The 14,180-nt window shown below is 43.9% G+C and overlaps 1 protein-coding gene across 1 annotated transcript; it reads right to left on the reverse strand.

Annotated features, from left to right (window-relative positions):
• Window positions 1-947: 947 nt before the first annotated feature.
• Window positions 948-13,725, reverse strand: LOC135391623 (WW domain-binding protein 11-like). The gene is made up of 12 exons (XM_064621948.1): window positions 13,536-13,725; window positions 13,421-13,452; window positions 13,150-13,243; window positions 12,038-12,135; window positions 10,358-10,445; window positions 10,217-10,291; window positions 5,114-5,174; window positions 2,903-2,979; window positions 2,775-2,828; window positions 2,609-2,700; window positions 1,944-2,412; window positions 948-1,101 (listed from the first exon to the last, which is right to left on the reverse strand). The coding sequence occupies exons 1-12, from the start codon at window positions 13,597-13,599 to the stop codon at window positions 1,007-1,009; spliced, it is 1,299 nt and encodes a 432-aa protein (XP_064478018.1). The 5' UTR covers window positions 13,600-13,725; the 3' UTR covers window positions 948-1,006.
• Between the last annotated feature and the right edge of the window lie 455 nt (window positions 13,726-14,180).

Below are 14,180 nucleotides of genomic sequence, written 5' to 3' on the forward strand. Positions count from 1 at the left end.
AAGTTTGCATGTCCTAGTGTAATACTAAAGATAGCCAGCAATTTTATGTTTGTACGAGCTTGTTGTATTCCCAAGTGGCCTTCAATGACATCACCTTTTTACTTTACCAATGGTTCGGGTATGAACTTCTCTAGCCTTCGAATGTGCTGGCCGCAAAGCTGTGACAAGAACGCTTGTCCACAGGAAAATGAAACTATAGAACACGGTTGTCCGACATTGTCTCCATCGATGCGGGCGTCCAGCTATGCACTTCCGCTTGTACTGGAGACTCGGTTTGCAAAACATGTCGCATGAACCAGTCACTTTTGGAATATGCTGGGGCACTTAAGGTAGGTAAGATGAAAAACGGTCAGTCTCGGACTCTCAATCCTTTGAAACCAGTTTTGAAATAGTAACCTAAAGTTTCTAAATGTGTTTGGTTCCGGCAAAAAATAACATTTATTTCCGGTGTTCCATTCGGGTTTGGTATGACGCTCAGGTTTTGATTACATTGTTGGGCTTTTCTGGATAATTTTTGCACTGTTGCAGTGAGGGGGGTTGGCTCTTCGGTCCCATGGCCCAACCTCGAATCCTTTTCTTTGTTTTCCTCATTACAATGTCACAGAACCAGAGCGTGGTATATTGCGTAAAAAGAGTGTTAAAACCACACACGACAACACAGAGCTTGTTTTGGGAGCTTGTTCGTGTCGTCATGTGTGGTTTTCGCTCTTTTTTTACGCAATGTATCCTTACCAACTCACCCAACTCTCTACGCTAAGTTGTTATCGTGGTTGTATAATACTAAAAGGCCACCACATACCTACATGACAAACTGAATATTCTGGGGCCTGAACTGCAATAAATTAAGACTGAATTGGAATATACGTGAAATTGAATTGAATGTAAAATTTGGGTTGTCACTGATTACCATCACTAACTACATAATATTAACATGCAGGGCCATCAAAGACCAAGCAACACTGCCTTTATTTATTTACATTTGAAGCCGCTGGTGCATTTGGCAAGGTTAAAGCAAGTTCTCCATTTCTTTCATGAACATTTCGTAAGCGTCATCTTTAGTAGGCGCAGACACAGACGTTGGAGTTGGGGCCACCACACCGTCTGAAACGTAATCAGAGAGAGATTAAAGCACAAATATTGATTGGAGAACATAAAAGCAGATCCACACCTGCAAGATTGAAATATGGCAGTCATGAAAAAAGCCAGACAGTGATGGGAATCGAACGGAGCACCGCTCGATTGCCGGACGAGTCCGATAATCAACGCGCTGCACTGGAAACGGCTTTATCGATGACTGTCCAAGGGGCCACGTTCAATGAACGGGACACACACTAGCTCTCTTTACATTCTCTCCTACATGTTTTCCCATGCACACACACACAAATGTACAACGCAGGAAGAGGCAACAGCATCTGGTGAACATGTTGGAGAGTAACTCTTCCAGGGCTGGAACACAACATTTCAACCTTTTGTATTCTTAGGCACCTTGAGGCTATTGTTGTGTTCTTCCGCTTGTGTGTTCCATCATCAGAACAGTTATTTTTCGAGCCTGAAGTTTTAGGGTTTAACCCGATTCTTCCCTGAATTTGCATCCCAAAATTGAAGGTTGCCTTTTCAGGATGAAACCCGATTTTACCTATCAAATTGCCCTCATTGAGATGTCTGTAGCAATGCACACTAACTTGTTCGGCAGCAAACACAGTCACATCACCATTTGTACCGAACCAGTTCAGCTAGTCTGAGTAACTGACACAGATTTCTCCCCGAATTTAGCATACTGGAAGTTTTTTCACCTGAATTTGCATGAATTTAGAGCAAATGTTTATTTACTTGATTTTTACTCCCCAAGTTTAGAAAAAAATATTTCACCAAAACTTCAGGCTCTAGTTATTCCCATCACATTTGTAGATCATCCGGCACTAGATGCAAGAAAAATATGTTACCCTTGTTGGATGGCCGTTTTCCAGGTTCTCGTTTCACACGCAAAGATGTCGGCATGAACCGTGTCACGTCTGCACTCAAATTTCGCAGCTGCGGCTTGGCCTCGATAGTCGCCCCACCGCTCGCCGAGGAACGGTCTTCTGCACCCGTGGAACCTTGCACCCCCTGCGGGCGCGCGATCAGGTTTGGAGGAGCCGACAACACGAGCGGTGCCGCTGGAGCAGTGCGGGGTGGCATCCTGGGTGGCGGGTGGCCCATCGGGAGAGGGGGTAGTCTGGGTGGAAGCCCAAGAGCAGGCGGAGGAGGGCCAAGCGGTGGAGGTGGGCCAAGGGGAGGAACCCCCGGAGGTGGAGGAGGTTGTTGCATGGGAAGGGGAGGAGGTGGAGGGGGACGGCTGCGAGGAGCTTGGGGCAGCGAGAGAGGAGGCAAACCCATTGTTGGTCGTTCTCGATGCTTCTGGCTCATCTCCATCTGTGCAAGAGGATAGCACAATGAGGATCGTGTGCAGTTCCAAAGCAGAAAATGCATCACGCGTGTTAGGAAACTGATCTTGTCCCGCCAGAATCTTATCCCCACGAATGGTAAAAGACCGTATTAGAGAACAGGAATGTGAATAGATAAATCCAGCGAGGCTAATCTACTGTTCTGTTCCACGAAGAAAACTTACATCTTTGAGAAAACTGGAAACTTCACGGTCGTCATCCACCCCGGGAGGCCGGTCCGATCCTTCGTCCGCGAACCGTATCTTGCGTGTCTTTGCTGCAAAAGCCAGCAGACACTCCAATGGGAATGGTGTAAGGCATTAACAAAAACTGTAGTAACTGATAGTCTACCTTGCTTGTCTATCTTCTCTTCCAATGCCTTCTCTATTGCTTCAGGGGTGGGTTCTAAAATACATTACAGTTAGTGCAATTTTGACAGACGTGCATACGAGAAGAAAGGTGTAAATGGATGTACCCACCACCATCATCCTCATCATCCGATAGGGCTGGAGGGGGACCTGGGGGCACACCAGGGGCATTGCGGAATGACTCAGGTCTGGAACAACCAGAGATGGGAAATTATTTGACAAAAAGAAGTCGTTACAAGTTAAGTTACCTTGCAAAAAATGTAAATAAGTTATTAACGAAGTTACAGGTAATGAAAATGAACTTGGGGTTCATCAGCTACTTTGGAGAAGTAACGAGTTACTTTCAAGTTACTTGCTACCTAACATATACTTTTTATTTTTTGAAGCTTTCTATAATTAATTCAGATACTGATTTTACAGTGGGCTTTGCAAGCCATTTTCTAATAGTTTTGATATATGAAAACTATACCAATATCTGACATGACGGAAAAAAGCCTACGATTGTGTGCTTCTGTGACCGCAGGTTTCAGTTTTGAAATTGAGCAACTCGGAATTCTTTCTCATAGTGTTTTGGTAAAATGCGCACCCGACCCACTACCCGCATGACACCGAAAACCTAGACCCGTCACTCGCAACAACGTGCGGGTGCCCGCGGGTAGTGCATTTCTCACAAAAGTGGTATTTCTGTCAGAGGAAGAAGGAGCAAGGAACAAAATACCATAATGGTGTGTGCAAACGCCATTTGGCACAGAACGATGCCGCTTACTCGTCGCCAGCAAAGCAAGCAAGCAACAAAGCAAGGGATCAAAGCCCTTCCTGTTAAGAAAACAGCAAAGAAAAGGGCAGCAATTCGATATTTTCTTGAATTGGGTTGGCAACATTCGTGTTTGTGGGGTTCGCGATTGAGTTGGGCCTAACATCACATATGACCTTTATAGAGTGAGAATGCAAATGCAAGAATATTATTTTATGAGCCCTGAACTGTTTTCATGCTTGCCTGTACATAAATATTCTGGAAAGGACGAGACTCGTATGTTTCCGCCATCACGTAATAGCGAACATGAGGCAAGGCCTAGCGAGCTATGACAACAACCAATGCAAATAACTCAGATATTACGATCGAACTGTTGGTTCCCGTCAGCTCACCCATTGAAGTACATGTAAACAAGACCTCGATATAGCAATCCTTGTGAAAGAGTTTCCTTGTATATAGTAATCAGAATTTTCCCAGGGGCCCGTGAAACATGTGAAAACCAAGAAACAAGGCTAAATGTTTTCATTGGAAACAAAGCTTCAGCTACAACAGTTTGCAACAGTTTTGGCAGCTCAATAGTGTTTGTACATGCTCATCTCAACACTGCCTTAACAAATATACTGGCATTCAGTGCTATAAGTATTCAAGCTAAAGACGTGTACACAATAAATACCCATCCATTATACAACCGCACTGGACAAGAATCATGACATTAATGTCTCTCAAAACATGCTAGAAACATTGTGCAATCTGAGTTCGAAAATTACTAGGACCTTAGCTACTTATGCATGGAGCCCTGGGGTTTAGCATGAACCCAGCATTACCTCTTTTTATTGCTTTGCCTTGCATCACCGTCACTTGGGGTAAAACCCTAGGACCCCAAGACATGAACTTGCAAATTTAGCCACCAATACAGGTATTGGAGAGCACCGAGCAGTTGAGTACAACCGCTCAGCATCACATGTTCATCTGAAATACGATAAGCGCTTTCTTTCCTAGCCAATATTGTCCGATTTTACACAATGTTACGGTTCCTGAAATATAACCCAAATTTAGGCAGCGATATTGACACTGCGCACATGAAGGAGCAGTTTTTCATTTTCTGTAATTTACTGAAACAAATCTGAAAAATGAAAATTCTTGACGGGATTTGAAAGCACTCTCTATATCGTGACGCATCGACGTTCAATATTTGTGCAGTACAGTACCTATCCGAGAATTCGGGGTAAGCCAGTTCGGCTTAACGGGAGTCTACTGTATTCCCTACAGAGCAGACGAAATACTGTATGTTATCTTGGGTATCCTTGTATGTATTTTCAATCTGATAAGCAAGTGCAACTATCTCAAGAGCCGAACGAGTCTTCTAATGTCAGACATTGCAGTCAACGTACGTAGTATTGGATATTATGCAACATGTGCACCTTAACTTCATAAATTTCCCGATAGCAAACTGAAACGAAGAGTACATTTTCTGCAGCACTGGTGGTGCTAACTAGCAGGGATCCTGTACACAAATGGAGAAGAAATGAGATATTCGGAATAAGCCTCAGAGACACGCTATTTCGTACCTTGTGGGCTTCTTGAGAATTGAGGCAGGAACTTCAATTGGCAATGGGATCATGGCTGGTGCTGGAATGAATGAAAGAACACGTAATTGGCAGGTGTGTCAAGGCTATTGTACAATGATCATAGGTGCTAATCTGATTTCTGGAATATGTGATCATCGAGCGTTTGGTGGAGACACACACGAAATCCATGGGGTTGTTGATACCTCAACTGTTCATTCTGCTGCACGATGAAGGTTGAACCATAATAAACCGTTCCAGGTTTCAACACTTTCAAAATGCAGTAACTGCTACACATGGTGAATAATGTTTTGGTTGCCGTTGGTGCACATATGTTAGATTTTGTATTTCTTGCCTCATGCTTGCTGTAACCCTCCTGCTTGGGTCAAATAACTGAAATTCAGTATCAACTAAACAAATAAACAGATAAATAAAACAGACTGAAGTCATGTGTATGGCCAACTACCACAAAGACACTAAAGGCAGTGTAGGACTGCATGCAGCAGGCCATTAGAAACTATGGATGCCAGTATGGATGCCAGTACTTCACAAAACCCACTGGAAAATAGGATTTTTACGGACAATTGTACTCAAAACACTAGCCTGTGCACCCAATAGTGTGTTTTCTGACTGTAGGTTAATTAATAGACTTGACAGTTAATTCCCCAATATGTGCATCGGATTACATGTACAGGAGTTGTACATGAGTCTGATTATGCTGTGCCAGAGAGATGGAAGTGAGCCAGAAACACCGAGAACAACCAATGTTGGGTCTTCTTCCTCTCTCGCTGCCCCAATGGCTGGCTTGCATGGATATGCTTTCAAAATTTAACGAATGTGGTGTCTTGAAAAACATTGCAGCTGGTGAATATAAGAACAAATACCAGTTCCTTCTCACGTCGAATACAATCCAAATACCATCTTTAATGCATGAGAGCAAATAAAAGCATATACAGTCAACCCTCGTTAATTGGACCAAGGCCGTTCCCGCGGAATTTGGTCATAAAGCGAGTTGTCATATTAATGATGATGATGCTCCAGGCAAGCCCTTCATAAAGGAAGTCTGTTTGGCTCTGTATCATTTATTGAAGACACAGATATTGCAGGCACAGTATTTCGATTCATTTCCTTTTTTCAAACACAATTTATTATTTAGAACCTTACAATTTATTTACAATATCTACAAAAAAAACTCCATTAAAAGCATCTGCTTAGAAAAACTGTCATTATGTAGCTTTTCCCCTGACTCAATTGCACGGGCGATAGCAAATACACACTGCACATACATCATCCTTGGACCACTGAACTTGCGAGTCAGGACGATAACTTTGTAAAGGCGGGGTTGTGAATTTTGCATTCACCGCGCCAACATTTTCTTGGGATCACTGGACTTTTGAGTCAGGAGGGTGACTCGGTCAGTGGTGGATGGTCACAAATACGGGGGAAGATTACACGTGTTCTCCCCAGTTCGTCCGTGGAATGTTGGTCATAGTCGGATTATCGAGTTGTCATAATCACGAGGGGCCTTTACACAGGACCTCCATTGGGAACACACAGTGCGCCCCATAAATATGGTCATAAAGTGAGGATGTCATACTACCGAGTGTCATATTAACGTGTGTCGACTGTATGCCTGGTAGCCAAAACAAACACAAATTGTGTGTGTCTCACGCCACTGCACACATTTAGTCCCATGCTTTCTCTTCTCAGTTATTAAGAACAAAGCATAACATTACAGGAGCATGGAAGGACCGGAACAAAAACTGTCAAGAGGAGTAAAATTAGCACTAGAAGCTCTGGGACATACAGGGTTTTTCACCTAATGCAAAAAAACAAATCTACTTGTCTGAACACTATAATGTAAACGCAATTTATCTCAGGGGAGATTTTGCCAGGACATCAGAGCACTGTTATCGAATTTTATTTGCAAGAAATTTAAACTTTCCAATGGGCCGTTTCAGAAAAGACTGGCGCTGCTGCGCGGCTCACCCACAAAGTAAAGTAACTGCCATGAGCACAGGGCATGTTCTCTTTGTATCAACAATGCACATGGACGGCTATTTTTGAATTGTCAAGACCACGGAGCCCCAGGAAGCAGCATCATCCACTTAGGACACTCATTCTGTCATCACAAGCGAGCATCACAAGATCGTAAGCACTTTTCTGTGCCACAGCAGCGAGCAAATATAGCACTTCTTGCATGCAAGCAAAGAAGCGGTTTCTGCTTACAACGGAGGAATACAGTTGCAACACCTACGTCAGTGAGCTACCAAATGACAGTAATGTGCAACTTTATACAGCACTTGCCACTTTTTATTCACCGCTGAGGAACTGCACAAACCGTATGCTGCCATCTAGATGTGAACAAGTGGCATAGGCAGTGTACGATGATTTTTACGGTGAGTATACTATACATATATGGCCTAGAGTTTTCCAACAATGGGGACAAGAAATGTCCTTGGGCCATCTGAAGTTTTGCATGAAGGCGGTTGTGCCTGTAAATGCCAGCAAAAAAGGGGTGTGGCAGCATGTAAACAAAGGTGCGAACGTGAACATGTTTGACACAGGTGTGCCTGGTTGGTTAGAAGGTGGTTGGAGCCACGTTGATCCTGTTAAACAAAGGTGCGTATGTTCCATGCCAGTACATGAAAAACGGCTATTTTGTCTGTTTTATTGTGCCACTGTCTGTGGTTTCATAATATGTGTGTGCCGTCAGGAAATAAAAACGAAAAAGTCTGTATTGCATTTTGTGCTGCTGAAATAATGCGGGAGAGTAATGCACCACAGATAATTAGCAAAATATGTTGAAAATGTTGTCTCACGCGCGACACTTGTGTACCGAATTGCTGATCAAAAATGTGCAACAAAGATTTGAGGCCAATTGTGAGCACAAGTGTCATGCATCTACACCGGAGCCCAATCAGCGCCCAAAGGCAAAAGAGCTGTGGGGTCAATATCCGGATTGCAGGCTCCTATTTTCTGATATCGGCATGTTCGCAGACTAGAAAAAAATCAGTGCCTAACCCTGGTCGGGTAAGGTTTTTGAGGACAGTGCTGTCCGTTGCAACCCTACTGGGCCTAAGCAACACCCTACCGGCCCTACTTAGAATGCTAGCTTCTGTTTCATGTGAGAACCAATTTGCTTCAGCATATTCACGCTACTACCCGCCACCGTCTTGCCCGTGTCATCTTCTTCTGAAATGAATGAAGTCAACCACACTTTTTTTTTCTCTACGGAACCAGAAAGCGCATACCGAATTTACCCCATTGTATTGTAAAATATATTCGTACGACAATGGTAATAGCCAGAAAAAAGCATTTACTTGTATAATTAATACACTTGTAACTAGAACCTGAAGTTTTACAGTTTAACCCGATTCATCCCGAATTTATACCCGGAACTTTAGGGAGAAACCCGATTTTCAACCGGCAAATTCTCCTCACTCAGACGTCTGTTGGAATTCACACTAACTTGTTTGGTAGCAAACACAGTTACATCACCATTTGTACCGAACCAGTTTGGGTAACTGAGCCCGATTTCTCCCCGAATTTAGCCTACTGGAAGCTTTTCCACCTGAATTTGTGTGAATTTACAGCACATGTTTATTTATAGAGATTTTTACTCCCTGAATTTAGAAAAAAAATACAGTCGAGCCCATTTATTAAGATCTTTATTTAGATATTAATTAATTTAGATATTAACTCATTTATTAAGATAAGAAGAATGATAACTCCGATATTGCGATCGAATTGCTGGTTCCCGTCAGCTCTCCCATTGAACTACATGTAAACAAAACATCGACATAACGATCGCCGCGAAAGCGCTTGCTCGCATATAGCGATCGGAATTCTCCCGGCGAACGGCAAAACGCGTGAAACTTAGAAAGCAAGGTTGCACCATTTCACTGAAAACAAATTACATTGGCATTTTCGAGAGCCTTCGCCTCCGTGCTCGCTAAATTGAGAACGCAGTGCGTTTATCCGCGCATGACTGCGGGGGATTAGATGCGTGCGTTGCAAGGCACGCGACTTCGAAAGGGCGGAAGGGGCTCACGCGAAGTAAAGAACATTGTTCCCTCCCCACATCGTTCTCTTGTCTTCAAGCTTATTTTCTTGTTTTGCTGCGTGCTCACTACGATGGCGTCCGCGATTCCGAGACACTTTTTGACGAGGAAAGACGCGTGGCTCGACCCGAAGTTTCATGCGCTTTATGGGTTTCGTACTGGTGCAAAACCGCGTTGTGAAGTACTGGAGCTTTGAAAATTGTGTTGGCAGACAGTTGCGTGTCGCCACCCAAACACGCGTCGACGGATTGCCGGTGGTGGATGGGCACCCCCGTGGCGGATGGGCGTGGTGTGATGGACCATGCAGTCCCGATTGTGAGGATGGTGATGACTACGGCATTGGATGACGAGCAATCAACGAGGTCGTCGATAACAAAAGGTTCGACGCCTCACACGATATCGGCGGTTATGTTATCAAAAGCTTTTGACACACAGCTGTGTCAATTTAGACAAACGCATATGTTCAGCGGCGTTCGACTTGTGGCGATCTACTTCGTTTACGCGAACTCTAGCGGCAATTTCTCGAAAGCTCGTCTTTAACGATACTCTGATATAACGATCAGATTTTGCGTTCCTGTCAGTATCGTTATAAACGGGCTCGACTGTATTTCCCTAAAACTTCAGGGTCTACTTATAGCTGGGATGACCAAATATTGGTATTTTAATTCCAGCATATTTCACGCACCCTAACATCAGCAGCATTGCCCACAAGGGTATTCCTCGCAGAAATAATGCACCTCCTCTGTGGCACTTATGCCTCTCGATTAAAAGCTGCATTACGTATGCGAGTCTATACTGTAGTCTAAGTTGGGAAGCATGAATGTGAAACAGATCCAAAACAGCCGTAGGTCTATTTAAGATTCACAGAAAAATGTAGCATATAAAGGACACTTCCTGCCCTTTACGTTTGTTGCTATTGAAGCGTCGCACAACAATCATTCTCATCGAGGAACGCCAGCTATCGCCGACGTGGCCCTCATCAAATGATCATCTGTTCAATTTTCAACATGAATCAAGGTTCTGCTCCGAGCAGACCACTCACCAACAACTGGGGCACTGGGGGCGCTGGGAAGGGGAATCTGGTCCACTTCTACCTGCTGCGCAAACTTTACAGATTCTGTCAGGAAAAATGGTGAGGTTCAGAGGTTGCTGCCCTAATGACTTAATAACTGACAAGACCCACCAAAGTATCGAACCAGCTTGTCTCGCTTGTCCTCATACTCAAGTTCCATGTGCTTTAGTTCAGAGAAGTGCTTTGGGTCCTCTTTTTGCTGCGGGCCAAATATGTGCTTTAGCTTGTTACGTACATGTTTCTGCAGCTTGTGTACTTGTAGATGCATAAGTAGTCAGGAACACCTAGCCTATTCAATCTGCTTGAGTTCTGGATCACTGGTACAGTCAAACTCCTTTAAAACAAACTTCAGAAGACTGCGGGAAATTGTTGTTGTAAATGTAACTTCATTAAAACAGCTGTTTCAAAGCAAAAATGTCTTTAAATGCTAGCAATCTTGTTGATTGTTAGAATTTCATTGCTGTGATCAAAACGCACCTCAGTCATTCAACCTACAATAGACATGAAACATTTTCTCTGTTTTGACCTTTTTACTCCCTTGCAACAATAAACCACGAAGCTGTGTGACAAAAACAGCGACCAGAAAACGTGAAGGGAACATATCAGGCCAGCTTCTGGCAATATTACACGTCACCATCCTGCAAGTTGGCTTCACCTAACACCTGTATGCTTTGGGAGAAGCTCGCTTTACGAGTGCGTGACTCGCGGGTGGAAAGCGTGTGCTGGGCCTTTTGAATCATCTTGCGAATTTAGGCTGCATAGGCCAAAAACTTAGACAAAAAAGCGTTACGACCAGTCTCTTTCAGTGATGGTATTGGAAAATGAACAATCACTGTCTATCTTCTTGCCTCAATTTTTATTTTGGTTTACTACTTCTTTTGATATGAATTTTCGGATGATACAAATTTTTCCTGCAACTATCATTGCGTTTGCTGACCAAGAGGAGGCTCCGCCTCCTGGATGCTCGCACAGTCGAGGTCCATGAATCCCGACTACGCCCCACCCACGTCAGCAAGTTATCCGGTTGGACAAATGCCAGGTGGATGAACACCTGCTCTCTCTCCAAGCCTTTTATGAACCCCACGGAACCGTCATCCGTGATGCTGGGCGCACCCCGTCGGAATGGGAAACACTCTCAGAAAGTTCGCAATTTCAAATTCTCTTGCAAAACTTTGTTGTAAAGGTCGTGAATTTTGCCCTACCGACTTCAAAAGCACTTCGTTATTTCGGTACATTCATTATAGAGTTATTTGTTATAAATGTCCAAAGTATACGTTGAATCCTATGGGAGCCTGACCAGACCACAAAAAACGTTTGTTATAACGGTCTTTTCATTATAAAGGTGTTCGTTGTAAAGAAGTTTGACCGTATCCCATAGAGCGGCGTCTTTCAATCAAACTGCCAAAAATTGTGCCGGCATATGTTTTTGGAACTTTCTTAGCTTAAACTGAAAACCTGAATGTTGCAGGCATGAATGTGTTCTCGATCTCGGAAGAAGTCTTGCAGTATGAATACAGTTCATACTGTTTTATACAATTCACTATTCATATGTTACGCTAATGCCTTTTCGCCTAAAGATGAACAGCCTCTGTCATAATAGATAATGTTTTGTATCTACATTTCTGTCAGTACACACTGTGCATTCCCCCACGTACAAAAAAGCTGTGGCATGATCAGGAGTGTCGTTCTCAAACGACATTTACCCTGTCATGACGTGCGACAGCATGCCATTGCCTCGGTTCAATGGGAAAACGCACCAAAAGTGTTGAATAGGAAGAGGATAAGACATACATAAAGCCTAAGGACACGATCCCAAGTCTCCCTGAGCTTTTTACGCTTGTCCTTCAGCACTTTCTCACTCAAGGGAGGAGGATTCTGCACATTGTATTCTGAAAAGAGAATGAAAACAGCTAAGTAATTTCACATTTCACGCTTTTGCACATCACTGGGCCTTTGCAGTCCTAATCCACCTATCTGTCTACAGAAATAAAATCATGCAGCATTCCTTCACAAGATACTTCATTATACATACACTTTCAGTTTTGTCTCTCAAAAACTTTGTATGCACGGTTCCAAAATGTGTAATATGTTCTTCGCATGCAACATTCCATTTCACTGAAGGAAGTGTCTAGCATTCCGTCTAGACAGAAGTCGAAGCACTGCCGTCAGGGTTCCATCCAAAGGTACAAACTGACACCAAAGTAAGTCACCTCCCAGTTGAGCGGTGGTGTGGCATAATGGGTTGAGCTGCTTCGCTGTAGAAGTGGGGTTCCGCAATTCGAATCCGATTGTATGAATTTCTTTTTTTTTTTCCGCCTCTCCCTCTCTCTGCGTTTGAGTGAGCATCCGTCGTGACTGAAGTTAGGTTAGGTCTGGCGAATACGTATTCCATGTGTTGAGAGAGTCCATGTAGAGTGTGCATCCGTCGTAACTGAGGTTAGGTTAGGTCTTGCGAATACATATTCCATGTGTCAAGAGAGCCCATGTAGACCGCGCATCCGTCGTGACTGAGGTTAGGTTAGGACGGAACGCTAGCAACAGCAACTATTCCGTCTGGATGGAACACTAGCAACAGCCTTCACTGAAATGTTGCATTTCTTTTTTGATATAGCTTGCACAAAAGTGCACATTTTCTGTACACATGTGTTATGCACTGTAGGTAAGATGTTGCAGCAAAACAGTTGCAAACAGTTGCTGACAATTTTATGACTTTGCAATCTTGTGATATGATGGAGTTTCTATCCTATGCTCATTTAGTAAAAAGGTCTTCTGCAGCAGTTCCGGCGTGCTAAGTTATACTTTCTTTCATGTAACGGTGTTCTAAATGGTCACTGATGTCCGTGTCGAACTCTTGTGACAGGCCTTGTGTTATGAGATATGTAGGATAAGTTTGATGAACGTACCCATTTCGTCAATCCTTTGCAGATCCAGTATGAGCTGTTGCGGATCCTTGCCCTTGAGTACAGCGGCCCTGACCATCTGGCGTTGTTTCTTATTCTATTGTGAATAGAAGAACGCAACATCCGGCACATGATATATTGATGAAGCAAAAAAGCATCATCCTAAACTTCATGTTTCATATGATTATGCATAGGTATTACGATGAGCTAGTCGTAGTTTGCGCCTGCACAGCGTGAAGATTAAACACCACCGAAATTGGGATCAGATCCTTACTTTTTTTAACTCTCTTTTTCTTGCTTCTTTTCCTGAAAGTATTGTAAAGAGAACCGATATACCACAAAGGCATCGTAGTTCTACCGCGCTCTCAACTTCGTTTGTCGGTACGTACGTGCTTGATCTGTGGGATTCATGTACTTCCCACTCTTCGTTGTACTTATAGATCTTCGTCCCATCTTGAATGTGTGTGTGTAGGGCCTTACAAAGAAGAAATTCCGCTTCTGTAGAATATACGGACCCGATTTGCGAACACCGAGAATGAAACTCTATTAAAAACATGGATGATACACAAGACAGCAATGTTGCCAACCCGCTGACGCGAAATATGACCAATACAACCGCCCGGGTGTTTGAATGCTGAAAAGCACTGAAAAAATGGTACTGTGCACGTAAGGTTTGTGTTTGTGCATGTCGCATGTGCCGCAGGGTACGACTGCAGATCACGTGTGCTGGAAATCGCACACGGTACTGGAAGCACAGCACTTCCACTTCCCCCATATTGCTACCGCACTCGCGGCCGGGAGCCGGGATCGGCAAGCCAGCACGTTACCGACTGAGCTACCGAGGGCGGTGAACGTACTGAAACGCTGAGGTGAGCATCCTCAGATTCAGGGGGACGACTGCCCCCACGAAACGTCAGATCCTACATTGGTATATCTGACCCCCCCTACGCGATCCAACCACCCACCCCGAACCGAGGGCCTGGTTGGTTCCGCTGAGGGCTGCAACCAGAGACACAGAAAAAAAAAAAAAAAAA

The sequence above is a fragment of the Ornithodoros turicata genome, chromosome 4, assembly GCF_037126465.1.
Source record: "Ornithodoros turicata isolate Travis chromosome 4, ASM3712646v1, whole genome shotgun sequence".
Classification (NCBI taxonomy): domain Eukaryota; kingdom Metazoa; phylum Arthropoda; class Arachnida; order Ixodida; family Argasidae; genus Ornithodoros; species Ornithodoros turicata.

Bases quoted from the DNA above. Each gene is read 5' to 3' on its own strand.
- LOC135391623 (XM_064621948.1), bottom strand. From the start codon at position 13,599: ATGGGACGAAGATCTATAAGTACAACGAAGAGTGGGAAGTACATGAAT. The intron at 2,413-2,608 runs GTAAGTTTTCTT...CCTCTTGCACAG, and splicing joins TTTCCAGTTTTCTCAAAGAT to ATGGAGATGAGCCAGAAGCA. The intron at 1,102-1,943 runs GTAACATATTTT...ATTACGTTTCAG, and splicing joins AAAACGGCCATCCAACAAGG to ACGGTGTGGTGGCCCCAACT.